Source organism: Dromiciops gliroides, chromosome 1 (genome assembly GCF_019393635.1).
Source record: "Dromiciops gliroides isolate mDroGli1 chromosome 1, mDroGli1.pri, whole genome shotgun sequence".
In the NCBI taxonomy this organism is placed as follows: Eukaryota; Metazoa; Chordata; class Mammalia; order Microbiotheria; family Microbiotheriidae; genus Dromiciops; species Dromiciops gliroides.
Window position 1 is genome coordinate 553,772,492 of NC_057861.1, and position 24,658 is coordinate 553,797,149.

The following is a 24,658-nucleotide window of genomic DNA, read 5'->3' on the forward strand; positions in this document are numbered from 1 at the left end:
ACTTTCAAGTCACTGAGCTTCCACTAGTCCTGAGGGTACTACCATCCTTCCAGTCACTCAGTTTTGAAATTTTAGAGTCATCCTCTACTCTTCACTTTTCCTTCTCTCTCTCTTTCTTTTCCATCCCCAATCCTCCCCCATTCAATGAGTTGGAAAGTTTTATAAATTCTCCTCTACAACATCTTGGGAATCTATCCCCTTCTTTTCATTCACAAAGCCACAATTATAATTTAGTTACCTATGACTTATTGCTATAACACCATGTATGTATATGTACATATGAGTTTCACACACATGTATGTATAAGTGTATATGTATATATATGTAAACTTATGTACATATATATTATCCTCCTGCTTCCAGTCCTTCCCCTCTCTAATCCAGATTGCACATAGCTGCCAAATTAATTGTTTTTTTTTTTTTTTTTTTAGTGAGGCAATTGGGGCTAAGTAACTTGCCCAGGGTCACACAGCTAGTAAGTGAGTAAGTGTTAAGTGTCTGAGGCCGGATTTGAACTCAGGTACTCCTGACTCCAGGGCCGGTGCTCCATCCACTGCGCTACCTAGCTGCCCCAATTAATTGTTTTTGATAGCTATTTGGCCATGTAAGTCTTCTTTTTTTTTTTTTTTTTTTGGGTGAGGCAATTGGGGTTAAGTGACTTGCCCAGGGTCACACAGCTAGTAAGTGTCAAGTGCCTGAGGCCGGATTTGAACTCAGGTACTCCTGACTCCAGGGCCAGTGCTCTATCCACTGCGCCACCTAGCTGCCCCCGCCAGTCTTCTTCTATTACTATTGCCCCCTATCAAAAGACATGAACTTCTCACCCTAGTATTTAATTATCACTTTTACAAATGAAGAAAAAAAAAGGTAAGAGAGGTTTAGTGACTGGCTCTCAGTCACTTAGTAAGTTCCAGAGTGAGTACTCTAACTCAGAATATAAATTCTTTGATGAAAAAGAGTATTAATTATTGTCTTTTTATCCCCAGAGCTCACAAAGTTTTTTTGTTTTGTTTTGTTTTGTTTTGTTTTGTTTTGTTTTGTTTTGTTTTACAGAGGAGATACCTAAATAAAGTTGGGTCAGCTAAACTGATTCTAAGAGCACTGTTCTTTCCATGATAGCATAGTATTAATATCTCAGTTTTATAGATGAGGAAACAGAGGCATAGAGCTTTTAGGTGACTGGCCTAAAGTTATATAGCTAGTAAGTTGTTAGAATTAGGACTTAAGCCCAAGTCTTCTTATTGCAAACAGTTTGCTCTTTCATGTTGCCCTTCTCACCCATTTTTGCTCTACTCAACCTCCCCAATTAGATAGTAAACTTCTTAATCAAGGAGCAGGCTGCTATCATGAAGGAAAACAAAAAAAATATGACATGCTTTCTGGTGCCATATTGGTCTTAGAAAAGAGCAGGTCTGATCATATAACACCTTCCTGTTCCATTTAATAAACTCCAGTGGCTCCCTATTACCTTCAGGATCAAATATAGAATACCCTTTGGCTTGAAAAGCCCTTCCTAACTTGTCACCTTCCTACTTTTCAAATCTTCTTACACCTACTGTCCAGAAACTTGATGATGCAATGACTTTGGCCTCCTTGTTCTTTGAACAATACACCCCATCTCCTGAATCCGAGCATTTTTTACTATGCCTGGAATTCTCTCCCTCCTCGTCTCTGCCTCGTGGCTTCTCTGGCTTCCTCCAAATCTCAGCTAAAGTCTCACTTTTTCAAGAAGCCTTTTCTAGTCCTCAATCTTAGTCCTTTCCCTCGGAGATTATTTCTAATTTATCCTTTATATATCTTGTTTGTACATGTTTGTTCATATGTTCTCTTGCCCATTAGACTGTGTGAGCTTCTTGAGAGAAGGGATTGTTTTGTGCTTCTCTTTGTACCTCCAGCATAACCCTAGGCACATAGTGGAGTCTTAATAAATGCTAACTGACTTTTCAGAAATTAAATATGATTTACCTCCATTTTTTAAGGCTGGTAGCTCAACTTCCTTTATCTCAAAGTCACTTTTGGTTGGTGGACCTTTAAAGTGCTTCTTCAGTGTCCAGCACTTAGCACGAACCATCTTGAAGCTCCTGGAATGGAGATAGAAACATATCATTAGGGGGCAGATAAGTAGTGCAGTAGATAGAGCACCAGCCCTGGATTCAGGAGGAGCTGAGTTCAAATGCGACCTCAGACACTTGACACTTACTAGCTGTGACCCTAGTCAAGTCACTTAACCCTCATTGCCCCAGAAAAAAAATAACATAAAAAGATATAGAAACATATCATTAAATACAAGCCAGCAGTTGGCTACCCAACTCTAAGTAAGTTGGTTACTTACCCTTTAACAAAAGCCCAATTCTCTCTTTTTTTAGACAGTTGATTCCATAAATACAGATTGTGAGAGGATATAACCCATACTATGGCTATAAGAGCACTCCCCACAAAATAAGTTTGTGCCTGGTGCTGTGGGGGAAAAAACCACTGGACTTAGCCTCAGAGGATTTGAGTTTGAGGTCTGGCTTTGCCATTTACTAGCCATTGAAATGTGGGGAAATTGCCCCATTTCCGTTGTGTCATCACTAAAATGAGAGGGGAGGATTACGTAATTTTAAAGCTCTTGTTCCCCTCTCACACTCTACAATTGCCCCTTTTATATGACTGGAGATTTGGCTTGGGCCTTTCTACCTTGAATGGCCTATGTTCCAGCCAATTGACTTACTTGAGGATTTCTGTACACAAAATTCCATCTTCTCCTCCCATGCCTTGAGTGCCCTCATTCTTTGACTCTGCCTCTTGGAACTCCTTTCTCCCTTTAAGACTCAACTAAAGTGACATGACCTTTAAGAGTCCTTTCCTGATTCCCTAAGTTGTTACTTCCCATATCACTGTGTATTTATTTTGCATACTTTGTTACTTCCCTATGGTAGAATGAACACTCTTTGAGGGCAGTATTTGTCCCATTTTTGCATCTGTATCCTTAGTTCCTAGTAGTGTGTGAAACAAGTAGGTACTTAATAAGTGTTTGGTGTGCAATTGAAGTGAACCCAAACAGACTTTTCCATGCTTGCTATTATTTTACAACATTGAAGAAGCAACTATGATATGGCCTAGAGAATTCTGGATTTGGAGTCAGAGCTCTGGAGCAACTAGGTGGCACAGTGGTTAGAGTACTAGCACTGGAGTCAAGAGGTGCTGAGTTAAAATCCAGCCTCAGACATTTATTATCTGTGTGGCCCTAGGCAAGTCACAACCCATATTGCCTAAAAAAAAAAAAGAATCCCAGCTCTGCCACCAAATGAATGTGTCACTTTGGGTAAGTCATATTATCTTTCCAGAACTTAGTTTTTTCATTTGTAAAATGTGGGTAGGGTGAGAATTGGACTAAGTGATATGTATAGTGTCTTCCAATTGTAAATCCTATGAACATTGCCTTTGTAAGCATGAAGACACTGCCAGTTTTTCTACTTCTTTACTCTCAATCAAATTGAAGTGGTCAAATTAATTTTGGCAAACTATGCCTCCCTCTTTAAGAAGAAACCCTGATTTCTATGAAGTCATATTAATACAATATAATTATTAATATAATTTACCCAACTACAAGATGGCATTGTAAACCTTCAAGTTTACATAACCTCAGCTGAACTGGTTTTTATTATTCCTATTCTATAAATGCCAAGGGTGAAGAAAAACAACAACCCAACCCCAACACCTTCCATGCTTTATTTATTTTCTTAGTTCATAGTATTTCTCCCATTTAAAACAGGATGAAAAACCAAACTGACTTCTTTTGTAGTTTTGGTTGACAAAAATACAATTATTTTACTTGAAACCATAAACTTCATTGTGCTGTAAAAAACCCAAACTCAAACAAACAAACCACATACATTAACTTTAACAAGATCATAACAAAAATACCCTTTATACTTTCATTTCTCACTTATTCGTGTGTGCATTTTCCTGATTTTTCTTCTATCATTATTAGAGATAAGTGAAGTCAGTATGTGCATAGCTTTTTTTCTCTCTGAATGACTTTTTATAAATTTCACTGCATTCTTTGTATTTTTCGTATTGGTAATTTTGTATATATACATATGTGTATGTATGTGTATGTGTGTGTGTGTATGCAGGTACCATAGCACCATTCAGCATTGAATCCGGAGTCAGACCTGGCATCAAATCTAGACTTTGCCACTTATTACTTCTGTGACCATAGGCAAGTCATTTTGCCTAACTTCATTGTTAAATATATTGGTTTGTACTTCTTAACTACAAAGGAGGACTCTTTTGAGGCAACTTGGTGGGAGTCTTGGATTGGGAATCAGGAAACACTGAGTTGAAATACCACCTCAGATATTTACTAGCTGTGTGACCACAGGCAAGTCTCTTAACCTCTGTGTGACTGAGGTTTCTTCATCTGTAAATTAGGGATAATAATAGTACCTTCTTCCAAAGATTGTTTTGAGGATAAAATGATATAGTATTTATAAAATACTTTTACAAATTTTAAAGCATTATATGAATGTTAGCTAGACTGTTGGAGTTATGAACTGATTCAACCATTCTATAGAACATGGCTTCTTAAACTTTTTCCACTCTTGATCCCTTTTCGTCAGAGAAATTTTTACATGACCCTGGGTATATAGGTAAATAAAATAAGTATATGTAACCTTTTGCTGTTGTCAAATTTTTTGCGACCCCCACATCCAGTTACATGACCCTACATGCAACCTACGGTTTAAGAAGCTTTGCTATAGAGCAATTTGGGACTTTGTCCAAAAGGCTATAAAACCCTTTGACCTAGCAACACCACTACAAGGTCTGTATCCAAAAAGAAATAAAAAACAATAAGGAAAAAAACCTATATGTATGAAAATATTTATAGCAGCTCCCTTCTGATGGCAAAGAATGGGAAATTGAGGGGATGCTCATCAATTAGGGAATGGCTGAACAAATTGTGGTATGTTATTGTGATGGAATACTATTGTGCTATAAGAAATGAACAGGATGCTATCAGAAAAATCTCGAAAGGCTTACATAAGCTGATGCAAAGTGAAATGTACTGTGTACAAAGTAACAGCAATTTTGTAAGATGATCAATTGTGAATGACTTAGCTATTCTCAGCGATAGTGATCCAAGACAACTCTGAAAGATTTATGATGAAAAATGCTATTCATACCCAGAGAAAGAACTGATGGTATCTGAATACAGATTGAAGCATATTTTAAAAAACTTTCTTTATTTTTCTTGAGATTATTATTATTTTTGGTTTATATTTTCTTTCACAACATGACTAATATGGAAATATGTTTTGCATGACCATACATGTATAACCTATATCCAATTGCTTGCCTTTTCTTTCTTTTTTTTTTTTGTGGTGCAATGGGGGTTAAGTGACTTGCCCAGGGTCACACAGCTAGTAAGTGTCAAGTGTCTGAGGCTGGATTTGAACTCAGGTACTCCTGAATCCAGGGCCGGTGCTTTATCCACTGCGCCACCTAGCTGCCCCCTGCTTGTCTTTTCAATGAGAGGAAGGGAGAGAATTTGGAACTTGAAGTTTTGAAAACGAATGTTAAACATTGTTTTTACACGTAATTGAGGGGAAAATAAAATACTAAACAATGCAAAAAAGAGAAATTCTTGCAAGAAAAAAAGGAATGGTAGCTAATGAGAAGTTCGACTGATAACTAATATCTAACTGGTATCCTTCATGTAGTTTATATCATCATGGAGTGAGCTCAGATGGAAAGCTGTAACAGTAAGTTCTGTGTAGTGTACACAAGGTAGCTATGTTCTCACAAGTTGTTTACTTTCCCATACTTCTGAACTAGTTTTTGATCTGTATCCTATTGTCTGATTAAAATTTCACCTAATGAGTCACAGGGAGGGTGTACCTTTAGCACAAAGCATTGTGAAACAGCAAGCATGCAGTAACAAATAATTGATTTCAAGGAGGAGACTAAAAAAGAGCTTTTCAAAATTTCAAAAGTGGTGATGTTGCCAAAACCTTTCAGTGTGCTTCTCTCCTCTTATTTGTCTCTCCAGGTGTGCAGTCTTTTTTCTTTTAAATAAAAATCATAGTTTAGAAATCAAATCAAAAGGTAGCAAATCAATTAGATAAGGGAACTCCCAAAGTTAAGTCTTGTTTCAGAAAAAGTCAAACATGGATGAAGGCTTTGTATGACCACAGTATTGAGAAGATACCAGTTTCTATTTTAGCTGAAATGAATGTACTCCTCCCCCCAAAACCCGTAAAATGAAATGGTTATAAGGATTAAATTCTAGTGTGGTTAGTACATATAATCTTTTCTGTCTCAAATTTCTTGTGTCCCTCATAGATATAAAAGAGAAAGTAGACATTGTCTTAAAGGCTAACCCAGACTTTCAAGGAGAATTACAAATGTCTTGACAACAACTACCCATCCTGCTCATCTCTCATTTCATCTGTTTATCTGCCAAGCCATTGACTAAGTTGTAAAAAAAAAAATGTAAGAACCAGGGTATCATAAATATCAATCTGTCCTCAAAGTCAGTAAGATCTGGGTTAAACTCCTGCCTCTGATATATGCTGGCTGTGTGCTTTTGGATAAATCCCTTAACTTCTCATTACCCTCAGACAACTTTCTAAGATTATTAATTGTAGAACAGCTGGCTATTTACTTTTGTAGAATGACCTTCTTCCCGGGTGCCTATGCCAATGATATCACAGGTCTGGTTCCCAAATTAAATACAAAATATATAATCAGAAATTAAATGACATCAACCCCTCTCTAGCACCTTGTGCAAGAATAACTACAACATTACAAGGACTATGATATATGTAAAAATTTCCATTTGCAAAAAACCAAGACCCAGACCTAATCTTGGAGGTGGTCTTGTATTTAACTCCAGTATCTAGAGTTCTGAGATCTCAATTATTTCAGTAGGTCAAATTAAAGTTCTGTACACAGAACTTAGAAATCCTGCCTCTGGACCAGGAACTGAATTAAGCCTTTGTCTCTTGCATAAATCTCTAAAATACACTTAAAAAAAAACTATTAAAAAAAGTGTTTACTTACTTACACCACTCCACAGGTTAAGCAATCCAGAGAAAGAATCAGCAATAAAGAGCTCTGCAGATTACACTACAGTGGCTCATTTATTTATACTGTTATGAAGAGGGCGGGTCTTCTTCTGGACCTTGCCCTAAATTTTCCATGCCCTCCTATGTAAGAGCAGAAGTCCCAGTAATTTTGTGAGAAGGAGGAGCAATTTTTTCCTTTCTAGGAAAATCATCATTATTAGGAAAGGTGCAAGGAGGAGGGAGGAACTGTGACAGAGAAATCCCTTGCAGGAGTGAAGGAAGGAGTATTACTGGCAGCTACACTCCCTTCCTCAGTCAAAAGTCTAATACACTAGAATGACATGGAAGAGGAGCGGCATGATGGCAGCAAACCAGGCTGTAGATGTATCAGGTCAGAGTTTAAGATCTATCTGAGGATTCCAATCCATTCACTGGGGAACCATTATGCTGAAATGCTTACTTACATCATCACTTTCTGCCCCACAGCCAAGAAAATTCTCCTTAATATTGTCCAAATTCAGCATTTTTTCATGTTTTAATTTATGTACACACATCTGTACAGGTAGTTTAGTTCTATAGTATCACCTTTGCCTGGGGAAAACAAATCTGGGAGAGAAGTCATTTTTGTTTATGGGTACAGCAAATCACAGTTACAGATTTGTAGTTGGAATGCCCAGGAAAGGTTTGATGATACTCTCCTGAATCCTTCTCTTACTTTCTATGTAGTTCTATAAGGTTAATTCTATGCTAACAAGGTTGGAGTATATTAGAAAACTTTAGTTCTTGTATTGAGGAATTTTTTTCAATGTTATGTGAACTCATATAATCCCTCTAATGCCACATTAATATCAACATTGGAAAGGAACTCAGAATCCCACCTGTACCTGCACAAGAATCCCCTATACAAAATACCATTTTTTAACATATGGGAACATTTACAAATATTGTAGCTTAGGTCACTAGTCCTTATAAAGTTGTTGCAGTTATTCTTGCTCAAGGTGCTAGAGAGCACAGCTGGTGGTACAGTGGATCAAGCAAAGGCCTTGAAATTGGGAGTTCAAATCTCACCTCAGACATTTACTAACGATGTGACCCTGGGCAAGTCACTTAACCCCAATTGCCTTAAACATCCTGGGCCATCCTGATATGTATCTTGCCACAGGACCTAGATGGCTCTGGAGGAGAGAGTGAGGTTGGTGACTTTGCACAGCCCTCCCTCACTTAAATTCAATACACTGTAATCATGACATCACCCCAATGTCATGGTTCTCTTTGGAAATGAAGGACAAACAACAACAACTTGAGAGGGGAATGATGTAATTTAATTTCTGATTATATGTTTGTTTGTTTGTTTGTTTTTTTAGTGAGGCAATTGGGGTTAAGTGACTTGCCCAGGGTCACACGGCTAGTGAGTGTTAAGTGTCTGAGGCCGGATTTGAACTCAGGTACTCCTGACTCCAGGGCCAGTGCTTTATCCACTGAGCCGCCTAGCTGCCCCCTGATTATATGTTTTATATTTAATTTTGGGGCCAGATCTATCATATCATTGACACAGGCATCCTGGAGGAAGTTCGTTCTATCAAAGCAAATGACCAACTGTTCTACAACTAACAATCTTAGAAAGTTGTCTGAGGTGGCAAATATAACAGAAAAGGAAAACATTGGATGTTGGAAAACTGGGACACTAATCCACTATTGGTGGAGTTGTGAAAACATCCAACTATTCTGGAGAGCAATTTGAAACTATGCCCAAAAGGCTATAGAACTGCGCATACCCTTTGAATTGGAAATCAAAGGAATGCCCATCAATTGGGGAATGGCTAAACAAGCTGTGGTATATGATGCCCAATTCTTAGATACTACAAAAAGACTGGCTATAAATATTTTTGTAGAAATAGGTCTTTTTCTCTTTTTGGGTGTGTCTTTGAGATATAAACTGTCATGTTTAAAATTTAATGTGGTAGCCTTATTTCTGTTCCAAGTTTGGGGACAATTAACTGGGGTTTCTAATATATTTGTTACTTATAAATTAGAAGATTTAGCACTAGTTTTGGGGCATTAAGAATTTATTAAAGCATACCAAGTATTAGTAAAAAGAGAGCACATGGGTCAGAAAATTAAGAAAAGGCCTATCTAGCCTAGAGCTCCAGCCTGGCCTGCTTCTTCCTCTAAGTCCTCCATTATGAGCCTGTTCGAGAGCCAAACTGAGAGTGGAAGCCTTCTCTGCATCTGGAGGAGAGGTGGTCTTTACACACCACTTCAAGTTAATTGGCTAGCATCTGCCAAATTCATTGGTTCACTGGATTTTAGGGTGGTCCCATGTTGAGGTCAGAGTTCACACCCTCTAAGAACACACCCTCTTGAGGGCTAGGCAGGTGTGGTTTTAATTGAATTAACTTTAGGTGAGTTAATCAGGGAAGTCAGTCAATTCAATCAATCCAATAAATCCCCTGAGCTTCGGCCTTTGGGCGTTCCAAAACCCATTATTTTCTCACAAAACCTAGCAGTGCTATTGTTGGATCAAAGGGTATGTACAGTTCTATAGCCCTTTGGCATAGTTTCAAATTATTCTTCAGAATGATTACTCTCCCAACAGTGGATTAGAATTCCAGTTTTCCCATATCCCTTCCAATATCCCCTATTTTCCTTTTTTGTTATATTTGCCATTCTGATACCTCAGAGTTGTCTTAATTTGTATTTTTCTGATCAATGGTGATTTAGAGCATTTTTCCATATGATTATTGATAGCTTTGATTTCTTTGTCTGAAAACTGCCTGTTCATATCCTTTGACCATTTATCAATTGGGGAATGACTTATATTTTTATAAATTTGACTCAGTTCTCTATATATTTGAGAAATGAGGTCAAGTGAATGTAAATTTATAGAAATCTATCAGTGGGGCATAAGATTAGGGAGACCCATGTACCTGGGACAGCTTAGACCATTGGACTGTAGAGCTGGATGTCTTTGATCACTTTAGGCAGTGGTTCTCAAACTTTTCCACAGTGATAGAACCTGTCAGTTAAAAACTTTGGCAGAACCTTGTAGTATAATCCTTTAAAATTATTATTTTTAATACCTATTAACAAGTAACATATAACTCATTAAAACAACAACAACAAACTTGGCTTGTTTCAAGGATCCTTGCCTCATAGTTTGAGAAATATTGCTGTAGGGAACAATTTGCATCTCCTGTTACTTCTACCTCATCTGAGCTTTTCCCACTCTCTTGTTAGATGAAGTCACTTCTCTGCTACTGTTGGGCTGCTGAAGCAGTATTCTGCTCTATCACTTCCCAAGCTGTTAGATTTTTTTTTGTTTTTTTTTTGTTTTTTTGCAGGGCAATGGGGGTTAAGTGACTTGCCCAGGGTCACACAGCTTGTAAGTATCAAGTGTCTGAGGCTGGATTTGAACTTAGGTCCTCCTGAATCCAAGACCAGTGCTTTATCCACTATACCACCTAGCTGCCCCCCTAGATGGGGTTTTAAGACCCCATTTGGTCTCGACTTATATTTCCTGGGTTCCTGCTTCTGGTTACCATCTTTTCTTGGCATATCTGTACTCAGAGGGTTAGTATGATTCAGGGATCTTTGAATCATCTCAGATTAGAGTGTTGCAGTTTTCAGGCCTCCCTGTAGCATCCTAAGTAGGATCACTGTGGATGTCTGGCTCTCCTGGAGCATCTTGGTGTTGTGGGATTTCATCCCCTTGGATCATCTTGGTTCTCACCCCTCTGAGATTCCCTGTCATAATACTTTGGGCTTCTAGTTCCTGGAATATTCCTGCTCACATGACTGGTAGTCTTCCAGGCTGTTTGCCTCTGTTTGTGTTGGCTTCCCTGGCAGGACCCATTACCAAGTCCCATAGAATTTTTTTGTATAGTCCTGAAGGTGCTTCCTGTAGTCCTCAGGATTATTTGATCATTATTCTATCTGGTAGCTATTTTTTAAAAAAAGTATTTTATTATTTTCCAGTTACATATAAGGATAGTTTTCAACATTTGTTCTCATAGGATATTTAGTTCCAATTTTTTTTCTCCCACCTTCCCTTCCCTCCCTCCTCCCCCTGATCGAACGCAGTCTGATATAGTTTGTATATGTACAATCACATTAAACATATTTCTACATTAGTCATCTTGTGAAAGACGAATTAGAGCACAAGGGGAAAATCTCAAAAAAGGAAGGAAAAAAACCCCAGTCCAAAAGTAGAAATAGTATGGTTCAATCTGCATTCATAATTCACAGTTCTTTTTTCTGGATGTTGAGAACATTTTCTATCGTGAGTTCTTTGAAACTGTTTTGGATCATTGCACTGCTGAGAAGAGCCAAGTCTATCCCCATTGTTCATCACACAATGTTGCTGTTACTGTGTACAATGTTCTCCTGGTTCTGCTCCTCTCAGTCAACATCAGTTCATGTTAGTCCTTCCAGGTTTCTCTGAACTCCTCCTGCTCATTGTTTCTTTTTTTTTTTCTTTTTTTCTTTTTTGCAGGCAATGGGGGTTAAGTGACTTGCTCAGGGTCACACAGCTAGTAAGTGTCAAGTGTCTGAGGCCGGATTTGAACTCAGGTACTCCTGAATTCAGGGCCAGTGCTTTAACCACTGCACCATCTAGCTGCCCCCTCTGCTCATTGTTTCTTACAGCACAATAGTATTCCATTACATTCATATACCACAACTTGTTTAGCCATTTCCCTATTGATGAGCATTCCCTTGATTTCCAATGCTTTGTGGTGGCTATTTTCTTGTTGTTTGTCCTTCATTCTCAAAGAGGACCAATGACAGCATGAGGGTGACATCTTGACTTTCAAGTTAATTGGGTTTAATTGAAGCAGAGCTGTGTAAAGTCATTAGCCTCACTCTCTACTACAAAGTCATCAGAGTTCAGTAGCAAGACATATGTCAGGACAACTGGTGATGAGTATTTGTGTGAAAGCTGTACTACTCTATAACTTTTCATATTACCATATTATCCAGAAGTGAGCCTAAAGTTGATTTTTTTTTAACCTAAGTGTGACTACAACCCTTAATTAGTTATATTAGTTAAGAGAAAGCTATAAGACCATGGGAGAGGTAGGGCTTATGAGAAAATACTTTGTTATCTTCTTTTGAGGGTTTATTTTGATCTTCCTTATCACCAAAGAAACTTTCTAGTGTCTGCATTTTTTTCTGTCTGCTGATTTTCCCAGCCTGTTTCTTGACTTTTAATTCCTTTTTAAAGTGGGGCACTGCTTCCAGGGCACACTATCCCAAGCTTCAGGGGGTCCCAGGTGGTATGATTTAAGGAGAGGCACATTCTCCACGACCCTGGCCTGTGCTCTGGTCTGTAAGTAACCACAGGCCTGCTTGCTCTTCAACCTGGGAACAGAATTCTGTTTCACTGTGGTGGCAAGCTCTGTTGTGCCTGTGCCCCTTCCCCACATGAACCACCATTCAAGACTGCTTCCTGGTTCCCAGCACAGAGTTCTACCTCAGCACCAGCAGAAACCGCTGCAATCTCTCCCTGGCCAACCACTTGACCCTCTCACAGGACTGTGAGCTGAGTTCCAGAAGTAGCCATTTCCTCAGCTGATTTCAAGGCTCTGGAGGCCTGATTCTCTGGGTCTAGGTCTGGGTCTGTGTGGTGTGGCCCAGATCTGCAATCCACTCTTACCCCAGTATAACAGTTCTTTCCTGCCAACCTTCTTTGGCTGGAAAATGATCTCACCATGCCCTTTTGTGGCTTCTGTTGCTCAAGCAGTTGTTTTATGGCATTATTTGAAGGGATCTGGAGGGATTTGGGGGAGAGCTCTGAGGAGTCACTGCCTGTCCTCTGCCATATTGGCTCCGCCCAGGAATCTTGCCCCCCATCTTGGAATGTGCTCTTTCCTCATCTCTCGGCTTATGAGAAAAGAAAGAAAAGCTGTCGTAATTGTTTATATACTTGACCATAAAATCTTCATCTTATGAATTTTTCTGTTGAATAAAACAACACCCATTTCATATTCATTGTATCTTGAACCTAAATGCTTGTGCGGAAGCATGTATGTATGCATATATGTATTTATGTATATATTTGAAGTCATAGACATGAACTAAATCCTGACATTCATAGAGGAAATCCTGGTTGTGGGCAAAACAAGCCTAATTCTGATGTTCTCAGGAGAAAACCTGGGATGAAATATAAGCCAATTAAGATTGAACCCCAGGAGGCAGCTAGGTGGCACAGTGGATAGAGCACCCGCCCTGGAGTCAGGAGGACCTGAGTTCAAATCCGGACTCAAACACTTAACACTTACTAGCTGTGTGACCCTGGGCAAGTCACTTAACCTCAATTGCCTCACTCCACCCCCCCCCCCCCCCCCCCACCAAATTAAGATTGAACCCAAACCCTGAGGTTTGGTTCTGGGCCACATATTCCTTAAGTTTAACCCACATCCCTATGAAAGTATCTGCCTCCTCTATGAAGCCTTCTCTGATTACTCCAGCTAAAAGTGATTTCTTCCTTAAATTGTCACTTTGGTTGTCTCCTTTGTCACATCACCTTTGACTTTGGATCATACTTAACTGTGTGCATGTCACACCCCCATATTGGATTGTAAGTTCTTTGAGGATAAATAGTAGTAGTAGTAGTAGTAGTAGTAGTAGTAGTAGTAGTAGGCCTCCACCAGTCGAGGATGACCATGGATCAGCGCCTTGAAGAGCCACAAGCCACAGTGTGGCTGTGCAGTTTGATACTGGAGCCGCAGTTCCTGAGTGACTTCTAACCGGTGACTGCCACATCCCGTGTTGTATCTACCCCATGAGGAGTAGCTGGAGTGTCCTCTCCAGGGCACTGGCTGGGCAGATCAATATGGAAAACAAGCTGTTGCCCATGCAGCAGGTTTTCCCTCTCTGCGACATTGGCGGATCCAAAGGAGAGTCAGAGCCAATACAGTTTGGCACCAGTGCCACTGCAGGAGTTGCCAGAGGGATGTGATGTCCAACATTCAACTGCCTAAGGGACTCCAACTTCTGATTTTTCCTTGGGGTTAACTCCCGAAGCCTTTCCCATATATGGGTATAGCCGCAAGGCAGCAGAGGTTTAAAATCAGGTTTTTCTTCCCCTGGGCGGGTTGCCTGCCAAGACTAATGAGCCCCACTTGCCCATTTGAGGATAAATACTATATCTATATCTATATCTACCTCCACCTCCACCTCTACCTCCATCTCCATCTCTCTCTCTCTCTCTCTCTTCCTCTCTCTCTCTCCATCTCCATCTCTATCATCTATATCTATATAGCTAACTAGCTATAGAAATATATGTTATATATGTGTGTATATATGTATCTATGTGTATGTGCACATGTGCATGCGTGTGCATGCACACACACACACACACAAGATTCGGGATCATGAGCTCTGAGAGATATAAAGGATGTCCAGATCTGTAATTAGCAAACAGTCCCTAAGGCAAATTTTGTTGTCCTATTTTGGGGAGTAACCATTGCTCAAAGAGCTCAGTCTGTGCTACATAGGGATTGGGGCGAAGGCAAGGAGGAAGGCAGGTCCCAGGAGAAAAGCTGGCCAGTTCCTCTCCTCTTTTCCCCCTTATTTCTGCTGCCAGTGAACCTGTTCTCTCACTAAAGACCTGACCTTCCCCTCTCCACCACCAACCCTAATAGCATGAACTGGTAGAAGGCTATGAGACACAAAGTAGAGGAACTGACAGTCTCTGAATGGAATCAATCAATCTATAAAGATTTATTAAATGCCTGTTATGTGCCAGGCACTGTTCTAAATGCTGGGGGTACTAAAAGAGGCAAAAGACAGTCCCTGTCCTCAAGAAGCTTACAGTCTAATAGGGGAGACAACTTGCAAACAAATCTATACAAAGCCAGCTATAGACAGGGTAAATAGGAAATAATTAACAGAGGGAAGGCACTAGAATTAAGAACGGTGGGTGAAGGCTTTCTGTAGATTTCTGGGATTTTATGCTCCCCTTCCCTTTCTGTCTCAAGCAATTCCCTTGCTTCCCCAGATGACCTAGACTTCTGCTTCTATCTTTCAGTTCTCAACTGACTCCAAATCTGATAATCTGATACACCTGGCCTCTCCCTAAACAGGAAGTTTCTGGCTCATTGTTATTTAATATTTAATCCTTGGCCTGAGGGACTAGACTCAGGAATGAAAGACTCAGTTTTAGATTTGAGCAGTTGGCCGGCAGCCCTATCCCAGTGGGTGGGGTCCAGAGAATTATAGGGGGGCTGTCCCCAAGATGTAGCTTGGGAGTGTTGTAATGTGGCTGGAAGGTAGGTAGAATACTTACATATATATATATATATATACATATATATATATATATATATACATATATATATATGTATATAGTTACCCTCTTCTTCATTTACCTTTCTCCAAGGGAGACTTTATTTCCTGCCTGGGGAGAATCAGTAGGTTGAAGCCAGCACCTTGACCACTCTAGTCTACTGGGCTTGAGTTATGTCTATCTGCTAACCTAGGGGATGTGGTTTTCACTCAAGCTAAACCTTTGATTGTTTTTCAACAATTCGGGGAAAGGAGGGAGGACTCCAAGCTTTATGTCCAATGAAGTGACTGCTGAGCTTTAAGAAGAAAGTCTGAAGAAACTGAAGTGACTGGAGCATTCCAGTCCTCACACAGGTGTGATCTCCCTCCACCAAGGAAGAGAAAGTCCCACATCAATGGACTTTTGGACTCAGGTTACATAAGGGAAAGAGAAACTCTACCAGAGGTTGTATGCCTATGTGAAACAAAAAAAACCCCTCCCACCATTTCTCAGGGCCCCAGTTTTTTATGTAGAATATAATTTAGGAAAAAACTTTTCCCCTACTTAATTAAATGACAGTAATGTGCTTAAATAATTTGTTTCAACATGAAAACAAAAATGGAGATAGTTACTATCGGAGGACCTACAAGTAAGGAAAGATACTCTAATACAACATTGATGGAGTTGTGAATGTGTCCAGTTGTCCTCTAAAGCAAAACTCCTGAATGTTATACTAACCAAGCTTGACTCCAGAGAAGAGTTGAGAAAATGTATCTCCTTTCTCTATTTGTAAAGATCTGGTTCAGAATGTTGCATATGCTGTCAGACATGATTTACGTGTTGCTTGGTTTGCTAAACTTTTTTTCCCCTCATTCTTTTAAAATCTTTGTTATAGAGCTTGGCTCTCTGGGAGGGATATACTGGGAAGTGAGGATGGTTTTTTAAAAGGTTTCAATAAAAAGAAGATAAAGGTTTTTTTCTATAAACCTTAGACCAAATGTCAGCTATGTGCAAGTACCTTGTAAAATACACAAGACAATTAATTATTTTTGCCTTAGTTTTGTTTTTGTATTACTTTCATCTCCAAATATATCCTTTCTACTTACTCAACTCAGAGAACCTCCCCTTGTAATAAGGAAAAAAATAAAAAGAAGAAAGTAGTTCAGCAGAACAAACCAGTATATTCCCTGAATCTGATAACATATGCAATATTTAGCAGTTGCAAAGAAGGGATGGAGATACATTTTCTCACCTATTTTTTCAGGTTAAGCTTGGTCATTATATTTATACATTATTATTTTTTCCAGCCTACATTGTTTCAGGCTTTGTATATATTATTTTCTTTGTTTTGCTTATGTTCCTTTTTATCTGTTCATATAATTTCTCATGTTTTGCTGAATTTTTCATATTCATCATTAACAGTGCCATAATATTGTATTACATTCATATACAATGATTTGTTTAGCCATTCCCCAACTGATAGGCATCTACTTTATTTCTAGTTCTTTAACACTGCAGAAAGTCCTGCTATAAATATTTTGGTGTAAATGGAGCTTTTATTTCCACTTTTGCCTGCTTGTGGGATGTGTCTAACAGTGGGACCTTTAGGCCAAAGGAGATGGACCTTTTAGTCACTTTCTTAGCCTAGTTCCAAATTGCTTTCCGTGTCATGGTTTAAAAGGTGTGGTCCTTATGTATTCCTCAGTCCAATTGGTATTAAAATTGTCTTTTATTTGGCAATAGAGAAAGTGATGGAGGGGTAAGTCAAAGACTTCACCTCTGGTGAGGAGAGCTCAGAAACATTCTCCTCCCAGAACAGAAGAAAGTCAAAAACTTTTAGAGAGGATAGAACACTGGAAAGTTCCCTTTTGTGGTGGGGTCTGGAAAGCTCAGATGCTTGTCATATTCCTGAGAGTTGAGGGGGATTTAAAAAAAAATGATGATCCTGACCTTTGGGGTTATCTTTGTCTCCTAGCTCTAGTCAGGTAGTAGCCATGCCTAATTGACTTTCCTGCTATAGAATTTTATCTCTCCTTCCTTCCTAGGTGTGTCTGCCCTGATACCTAGTCAGTCAATCTAAACTTTAATAGTACCTTGATTCCTGGATATGTCTGTCCTGTTATCTGGTTATCTTTGGTTTTGCTTCTCACAGAAGAAAATTCTTCTGATTTATTCTAAGCCCCATGTCATCCAGAAGGGCTGAATCAATGAATGATTCTACCCACAGAGTATTAATGTATCTCTTTACTCCACAGCTCCTCTAACACCAACATTAGAAGTTACAGATCTAGTCATATCCCACAGCATTCTAATGCCCTCCTGTTTTCCTTTGTCCAAGCAATTATACTTTAGTAGCCCATGAAGGTTTGCTTTTCCTTTTTATCTCCTCTGTCTTGGAATTCTTATTTACTCATTCCAAACTCTGCTTTACTTAGTGCAGACCTTCTCTGCTAGCTGATATATTATCTGTTCATTTGAATAAAATTTCATGCTGTCTCCCAGGGATATCTGTATCTTAATAGAGGAACTTAAGCTCTAATTTGATTGCAATATGCAGGGACAGACATGTTGTTGAACAAGCAGGTGCCAATTTCTTCATATTTCCCTTTCGTAGGGTTGTCCTTGATCAACCTATTCATACTACAGCAAAACAGGAATAGGTTTAAGCGGTATGGTTTCTGATAGACTGCCAACCCCTATCTAGAGCATATAAATATATAGTGTTAACAATGATAGTTTCCATCATACAAATTTTAATTATTTCAATGGATTTTACTAATCAGTAGGAAAGATTCTCCGCCGCCCCCCCCCCCCGCCCCGCCCCACTTCTATCTCTCAGTCTCTGTCTCTGCTTATGTCTCTTTGTCTCTGTTAATCTGCCTGTCTCTCTCATTTTCTATTGGGCACTATCAGATGTCTGATGCCCTTCAGTGTTCAGCAAGACATGGAGGGCCTGCTACTTGTTAATGTTGGGGGGCACCCAGAATCACAAAATAACAGTGCTTTCAAGTTGATTAATGGATTGAAATGCTGAAAGTCTCTCATTAGAATGGAGACAACGTTAATCAGGGACTGAGGACAGAAACTTACACAAAAGCACAATCTATTAACCTAACAATTTTGCATGGTCATTAGTTTTGCTGGAAAATAAACACAAATTTGATCTACCATTGCTTAAGCATGTGACTGTTTAAAAATATTTCATGTAAGAATATGATGAGAAAGCAGAAAGGCAAATTGCCAAGTTGTGATGGTAATCTATTTGAATATTTATATTAAAAAAAATATAGGATGTGACTGTTCAGAGGCATTGCTTTTTGTGGCATCCATAGCTTACCATTTTGAGACTAACATCTCTTTTTTATTCTAGGCTCAGATTTCCTTCAATAGACTGCTCAGTACTTCGATGTATCAAGGTGGATGTTCCTTCTGATGATGCAAATCACCACCCATCCATGCCTGCACATCCTTTTCTGTGTCCTCTTATAAGTCTTCCATAAGGGGTACACCTCAAATGCTGTAGATTTTCCTCAATTTCTTTTCCCATTGCAAACATAAAAATGAGAAAAAGATGTGGCATGTAATTTAAGCAGCTCCAATTTGATCTATTTAAACAAGTGATGGCAAAAAAGTGGGATATGGATCAAAGAAAGAATATTGATATAATTACAAAACTTTCACGAGTAAATTTAACCAATGTAAATTACTTGCCCTAACAAGGAGCCAAAAGATGCTAAAAATACCTCACTCAGCAAATATATCTTATTTGCCAAATGGAGAGATATAGCAGTCAAGGACAATACTAATTCAGAATATTAAACTCATTAATAACATCTTAAGAAGCATAGTAGATTATGTACAGTATTACCTCATAAAACAAAAGAGTAGAGGATGAAATTAATTTGGTTTTGTTTTAAAAAATTATCTTTTCATTATTATGGACTTGACAAATATCAACAGATGTGAACATTTCCTTATACATGGAAAATAATTAATTATGATACTATAAATCTCCATGCATAACATATATTTTTATGTATATATTAAATTTAACTTGATAGGTCCAATACTACTCTGTCTGTTTCCTTTTATGAATATCCATCTGCTGTCTCTTCTGTGTATTAAAAAAATTAATTGGGGCAGCTAGATGGTGCAGTGGATAAAGCACTGGCCCTGGATTCAGAAGGACCTGAGTTCAAATGTGGCCTCAGACCGTTGACACTTACTAGCTGTGTGACCCTGGGCAAGTCACTTAACCCCATTGACCAGAAAAAAAAATGGTGCTAATTTTTCTTTTTTGGGGAGAGGGATTATCACAGTACTCTACCACTTCCCACACAGCTCTCCCTTCATTAAAATCTTTCCTTGTAACAAATAAGTATAGTCATGAAAAATACAGTTATTCATTGTCCATGTCCATAAATTCATTCATTGTCCACTTCTCATTTTGCACCATTAGTTCACCACCTGTCTGCCAAGAAGTGGGAATCATTATATATCATTAGACTTTTGAAGTCATAGTTGGCCACTGTGCTGTAGTTCTTATGTCTTTTACCATTTTCCTTTACAATGTTCAACTCTTCATGACCCCAGTCGGGATATTCTTGGCAAAGATACTGGAGTGGTTTGCTTTTGCCTTCTCCAGCTCATTTTACAAATTTGGAAATTGAGGCAAACAGACTTAAATGACATATCCAGGGTCACACAGGGTCCTAATTCCCAGACAGGTACTCTATACACTTAGCTACCTAGCTGCCCTTATAGTGTTGAAGTCATTGTATACATTGTTCTAGTTCTGATCACTTTGCATTAGTTCATTCAGGTTCTCTTAAGTTTCTCTGAATTTATTATTTTCACAATTTCTTATGGCTTAATAGCATTTTATTGTGGTCATATAGCACAGTGGAGAGAAATCCAGACTTAGAATTAGGAAGACTGGTGTTCAAATATTACCTCAGATACTTCCTAGCTCTGTAAATAGCTATCCTCTCTAACTTTACCCTCAAGAATCCAGTTTCCTTGTATGTCAAGTGTGGATAATACCACAATTTCCTCCTGTGTTAAGTGGGGATAATACCTCAATTCAATTCAATGAACATTAAGTGTCTACTATGTGCCAGGCACTGTTCTAAACTCTGGGGATACAAAAAGAGGCAAAGGGCAGTATTTGCTCTCAAGGAGCTTACAGTCTAGTGGGGGAGACAACATGCAAAGAAATATATACAAAACAAACTATACATAGGACAAATAGGAAATAATTAAAAGAGCTCTAGAATTAAGAAGGGTTAGGGAAAGCTTCCTGTAGAAGGTAAGATTTTTTTTGAGACTTAAAGGAATGGGAGTGTGGAATGCTGAGCCTGTGCCTTTATTTGTGTTTGTTCAAGACATTTTTGTTTAAGTTCTTGCAGAGGAAGAACAGGTTTAATAAACACAGTTCAAATGAGATTAAAAAAAAGTTTTTCCTCAAGCAAGTTGTTCTCTTCTAGTCTTTTGTCCTAGATTAGAAAAACAAAAAGACAAACTTGAGTAGAAGAGCATTGGGGTCCCCCCCAGACACCAAATGTTCAGATCCATGGAGTATTCCAGGAACAAGTAACAGTTAATAAATAACAAATTAAATAAATGAGGTTGGAACGAGTTGAGCAGGTCTTTTCCACAGTTGTGCCTGGCTAAAGACAAAAAAGCTCCATTTGAATCAATTAATTTGTCATAGTCATCTGTAGTTCATATGATTCTCATCTATCAAAATCTACTGCTACACTCTACCTAGGCAACTGCCTAGTGGTAGGCAGAGATTATCCCAACTATACATAAAGTGGGCCCTAGATTTAGGCTAAAGTGGATAAAAGGCCAAGCTCAGGACCATTTCTAGCCAGGCCTTAGAGATTCCACAGGAATATGAATCATCTCATAGATAAGTTTCTTGTCATATATAATAGTTTTCCATCATAGCTTTTATAAGGCTTTTAAAAATGCTCAATAAAAATACATCTTACATTGTAATTGTGCACAATTAAGAGAGACCTGTTATCTTATTAATGAACCATGCCTGGTCATGTACAATTAGGAGAGGTCTGTTATCTTGCTAACAAGCCTTTAAAGATGCATTTGGTTGCCAGAAAGTCTGTTATCTCTGTTCTACTGACAAGCCATCAATCAAGAATTCTTAGCAGGGTGGAAGTGATGTGGGCTGGAATTAGGGTCAAATTGATCATGAGTCATCCCAAAGGAATTACAAGACTCCGTGACTCAGTTTCCCCAGTTTTATTGATATTCTGTGTGATTCAAACACATATGTGTGCACACATGCACACATCCATAAACACATGTACGGCTGTCTCTGGCTTCACATTTGTTTCTGTTTAGAGGCTGCTTCACATTTTACAATCTAATCATTCTTGTCTGGGATTCTCTTCTTCCTTGTCTAAGTGCTTGGTGTTTTGTCTAATCTATTAACAGTACCTATTCTAGACCATCCTGACTTGCTTTCACTTTCATGGGGACCTGGTAAGGGAGGATGGGAGAGAGGAGGAGAAGGGAAGGAAGTAGGAAGGCACAGGAAATAGAGGTGGATGACAGTAGAGAAAAATTTTGCCTAGTCATGGTGACTTGTAGGTAAATTGCTTTTTACTTTCAACAGATAATAGCTATGTACATGAAGTGTGGAGGTGAGTCACACAGATAGGTAATCAGTAAAGAAAGAACACTGGCTTCTGCACCTAAAATATGATCAAAATAAAAATTAATTTAGAATCATTGCCTTACCTTTAATGTAATGCAAGCCCAAGATAGATTTAAAACCATTTCACACTTGGGGTGCTTTCCACTAAACCTTGCTACCTCTTCTAGCTTTGTTTCCTTCTGCTCAAGTTTTCCTTTTTTCCTTTTTATTTTTATTTTTAGGCTGAAGTCAGCAGGTTAATTTTATGAAATAAAGGGTTCATTTTTACTTCAATATACTGCAGACTCCTCTGAAGTCATATTAAGAAAACATAGTTCTTTCATTTTAAGTGTCAACATAGGGCAGCCAGGTGGCACAGTGGATAGCACGTCAACTCTGGAGTCAGGAGGGCCTGAGTTCAAATATGGCCTCAGACACTTACTAGCTGTGTGACCCTGGGCAAGTCACTTAACCCGGATTGCCTTCACCAAGAAAAGAGTCAACTATATTTAATACCCAGTGAAATCAGTGCAAAAATGGCCATGTGGGAGGATGGAGAAAAATATGCTGGAAAATATGATTTTAGAAAAAAGAAATGATAACAGCCTTTTTTTAGGATTAAAATAATTTTTATTATTGCTTTTTGTTTTTACTGAAAACATCTTTCTCCTCACTGTTCACTCCTACCTTTCAAAGGAGCCCTCCCTTATGTTGTGGGGAAATAGGGTGGGGGTTTGGGAAGGGGTTGGGGTTTGGGGGAAGGGTTCTTAGGAATTCCTCTTTAAAGAATTAGACCCTTTTGCACACAAATCCAATAGAATAAGATAATAGTTTATTCAGGGGCTGGGGAAGGGAAACCAAAAGAGAAATCCTTGGACTTCTTCTCATGGGGAGAAGGCATGGCACAGAGTGTGGCTCTGGGATACCAATCTCCTCAAGCAGGAGACAGGCAGATCCTTTATAGAGGTCCGATGGTGGTCCCATGAGGTGATCCGTGGAAAGTTCCCCTATTGAGGGAGGACCATCCCCCACTGGTGGTGGCTGGGGGAATTGGGTGAGGGGTGGCTGCAGATATCTCAAGCCATCTCTCTCTTCCTCCCGCCACAAAGGCAGCAGCCACACCTAATCTTATCTCCCCAGGGGTGAGGGAGATTGGAATGAAGGGTGATGGTCCCAGAGCTAGCTGCATCCTGGTCAGGTTCCACTTATCTCTTTAGGTGTGTCTGTCCTTTGGTTTAGTTTCTCAAGGAGAAGGTTCTTTGATGTGCCCCAGAGAACTTCTGGGGTGCTAGGCCCTATAACACTTATAAGAAATAAAAGAATGATAAACAAAGGTACTTTACATAATATCCCTCTGGAACAGATGACCCCTGTGGTTCTTTCCAGTTTTCAATCTATGACCTTACATAGGTGCCCCCTGGAAAAGATTTTGTAGAATCAAATTAAAATAGTAATTGGATTGATTTAAAATTTTTTAAATCTATGTTTTCCTATCATGGGCACAAGATGGCTAAAATACACATTTTACATTCTTATGCTACTGATATTTTCCCTGTTGTAACTTTTTGCACATTTTTGGCTTTCAAAATACAAAACCCATAATACCCAAAGTCCTACTTTGATGTTTCATTGTGGCATAGAATTGACTCAGCCACCTCCAAGACTAAGTCAGTGGAGTGAAACAAGAACTGGAAGGCCATGCTCAGATGGAAAGGGCTTTGTCAGAGGTCCAGAGATGGATTTTAATATAATAAGTTTGAAAAACCTCAGCACCAGAAGGTTGGTGATGGATTTCTTTGCTCCCTACCATTCATTAAAGTGCCTGGAGGGAGTGTGATCCGTACTCCCTCCATTTACAAAGGGTGACTCTTTTGAAATATTATTTTATTTAATATTATTCACCCATAATGCCAGTTTTGTTTACAAAGTGATACACTTGAACTTCGTACCTAAAGAGCCTGACAGACTTGTTTTTGTAATGTGTGTATGTGTGTATGTGTGTATGTGTGTGTGTGTGTGTGTGTGTGTGTGTGTGTGTGTATGTAATGACAGACCTGCTTTCAGATCTTGCCTCACACTTACCAGCTGAATGACAATGGTCAAGACTTTATCTTTTCTGAGTCTTAGTTTTCTTATCTATAGAATGAAGACAACACTCTTAGTATCTGACAGAACTGTTTTCTGGCTCAAATCAGGTAAAGTGCCTTGCACACTTTAAAGTGCTGCATCATGTTAGTTATTATTATTATTAATAGTAGAGAAAAATATAAAGAATTAGGCATTGGTAGGCTTTGGCCAGGTATGACACATTACAAGGGCATCAGCAGGCCTTGGAGAGTAGCTGAGATTTCAAGAAGAGATGTCCCTAGGTTGCTTGTGTTGATAGACCTTAAGGGGAAGGTCCTAAACCTGTAGAGCAGATAGGATCACAAGCAGCTTGGAATTAGGAGATGCTTATGTACAGGGGTCCTGACATGTAGGCAGCTAGGGCAGAAGCTTTCCTTGGTTTCATAAATATGGAAAGCACTGCACTAGTGGTTTGGGTCTTAGCATCCCCTTGACCCTTTAAAAACCCCTCATGTGCCAGTCTTTTGCCTTTTTTTTTAGTATACTTTGAATATTTTATTTTTTAATTACATATAAAATCAATTTAAAATGTTTATTAAACATTTTTTT

The 24,658-nt window shown here is 38.9% G+C and overlaps 1 protein-coding gene across 3 annotated transcripts in view; it reads right to left on the reverse strand.

Moving 5' to 3' along the window:
- Nucleotides 1-7,100, reverse strand: part of PTGR1 (prostaglandin reductase 1) — a 30,178-nt gene extending 23,078 nt beyond the window's left edge. Inside the window, exons 1-2 of one of the 3 annotated variants that reach the window (XM_043976645.1) lie at nucleotides 7,051-7,100; nucleotides 1,966-2,081 (exon numbers count right to left, since the gene is read on the reverse strand). In XM_043976645.1, the coding sequence (XP_043832580.1) occupies nucleotides 1,966-2,071 (106 nt within the window). In that variant the 5' untranslated portion in view covers nucleotides 2,072-2,081; nucleotides 7,051-7,100. Of the gene's footprint in view, nucleotides 1-1,965; nucleotides 2,082-2,713; nucleotides 2,750-7,050 lie in introns of those variants that run through there. The other 2 variants (XM_043976646.1, XM_043976644.1) reach the window with 2 other exon arrangements.
- Between the last annotated feature and the right edge of the window lie 17,558 nt (nucleotides 7,101-24,658).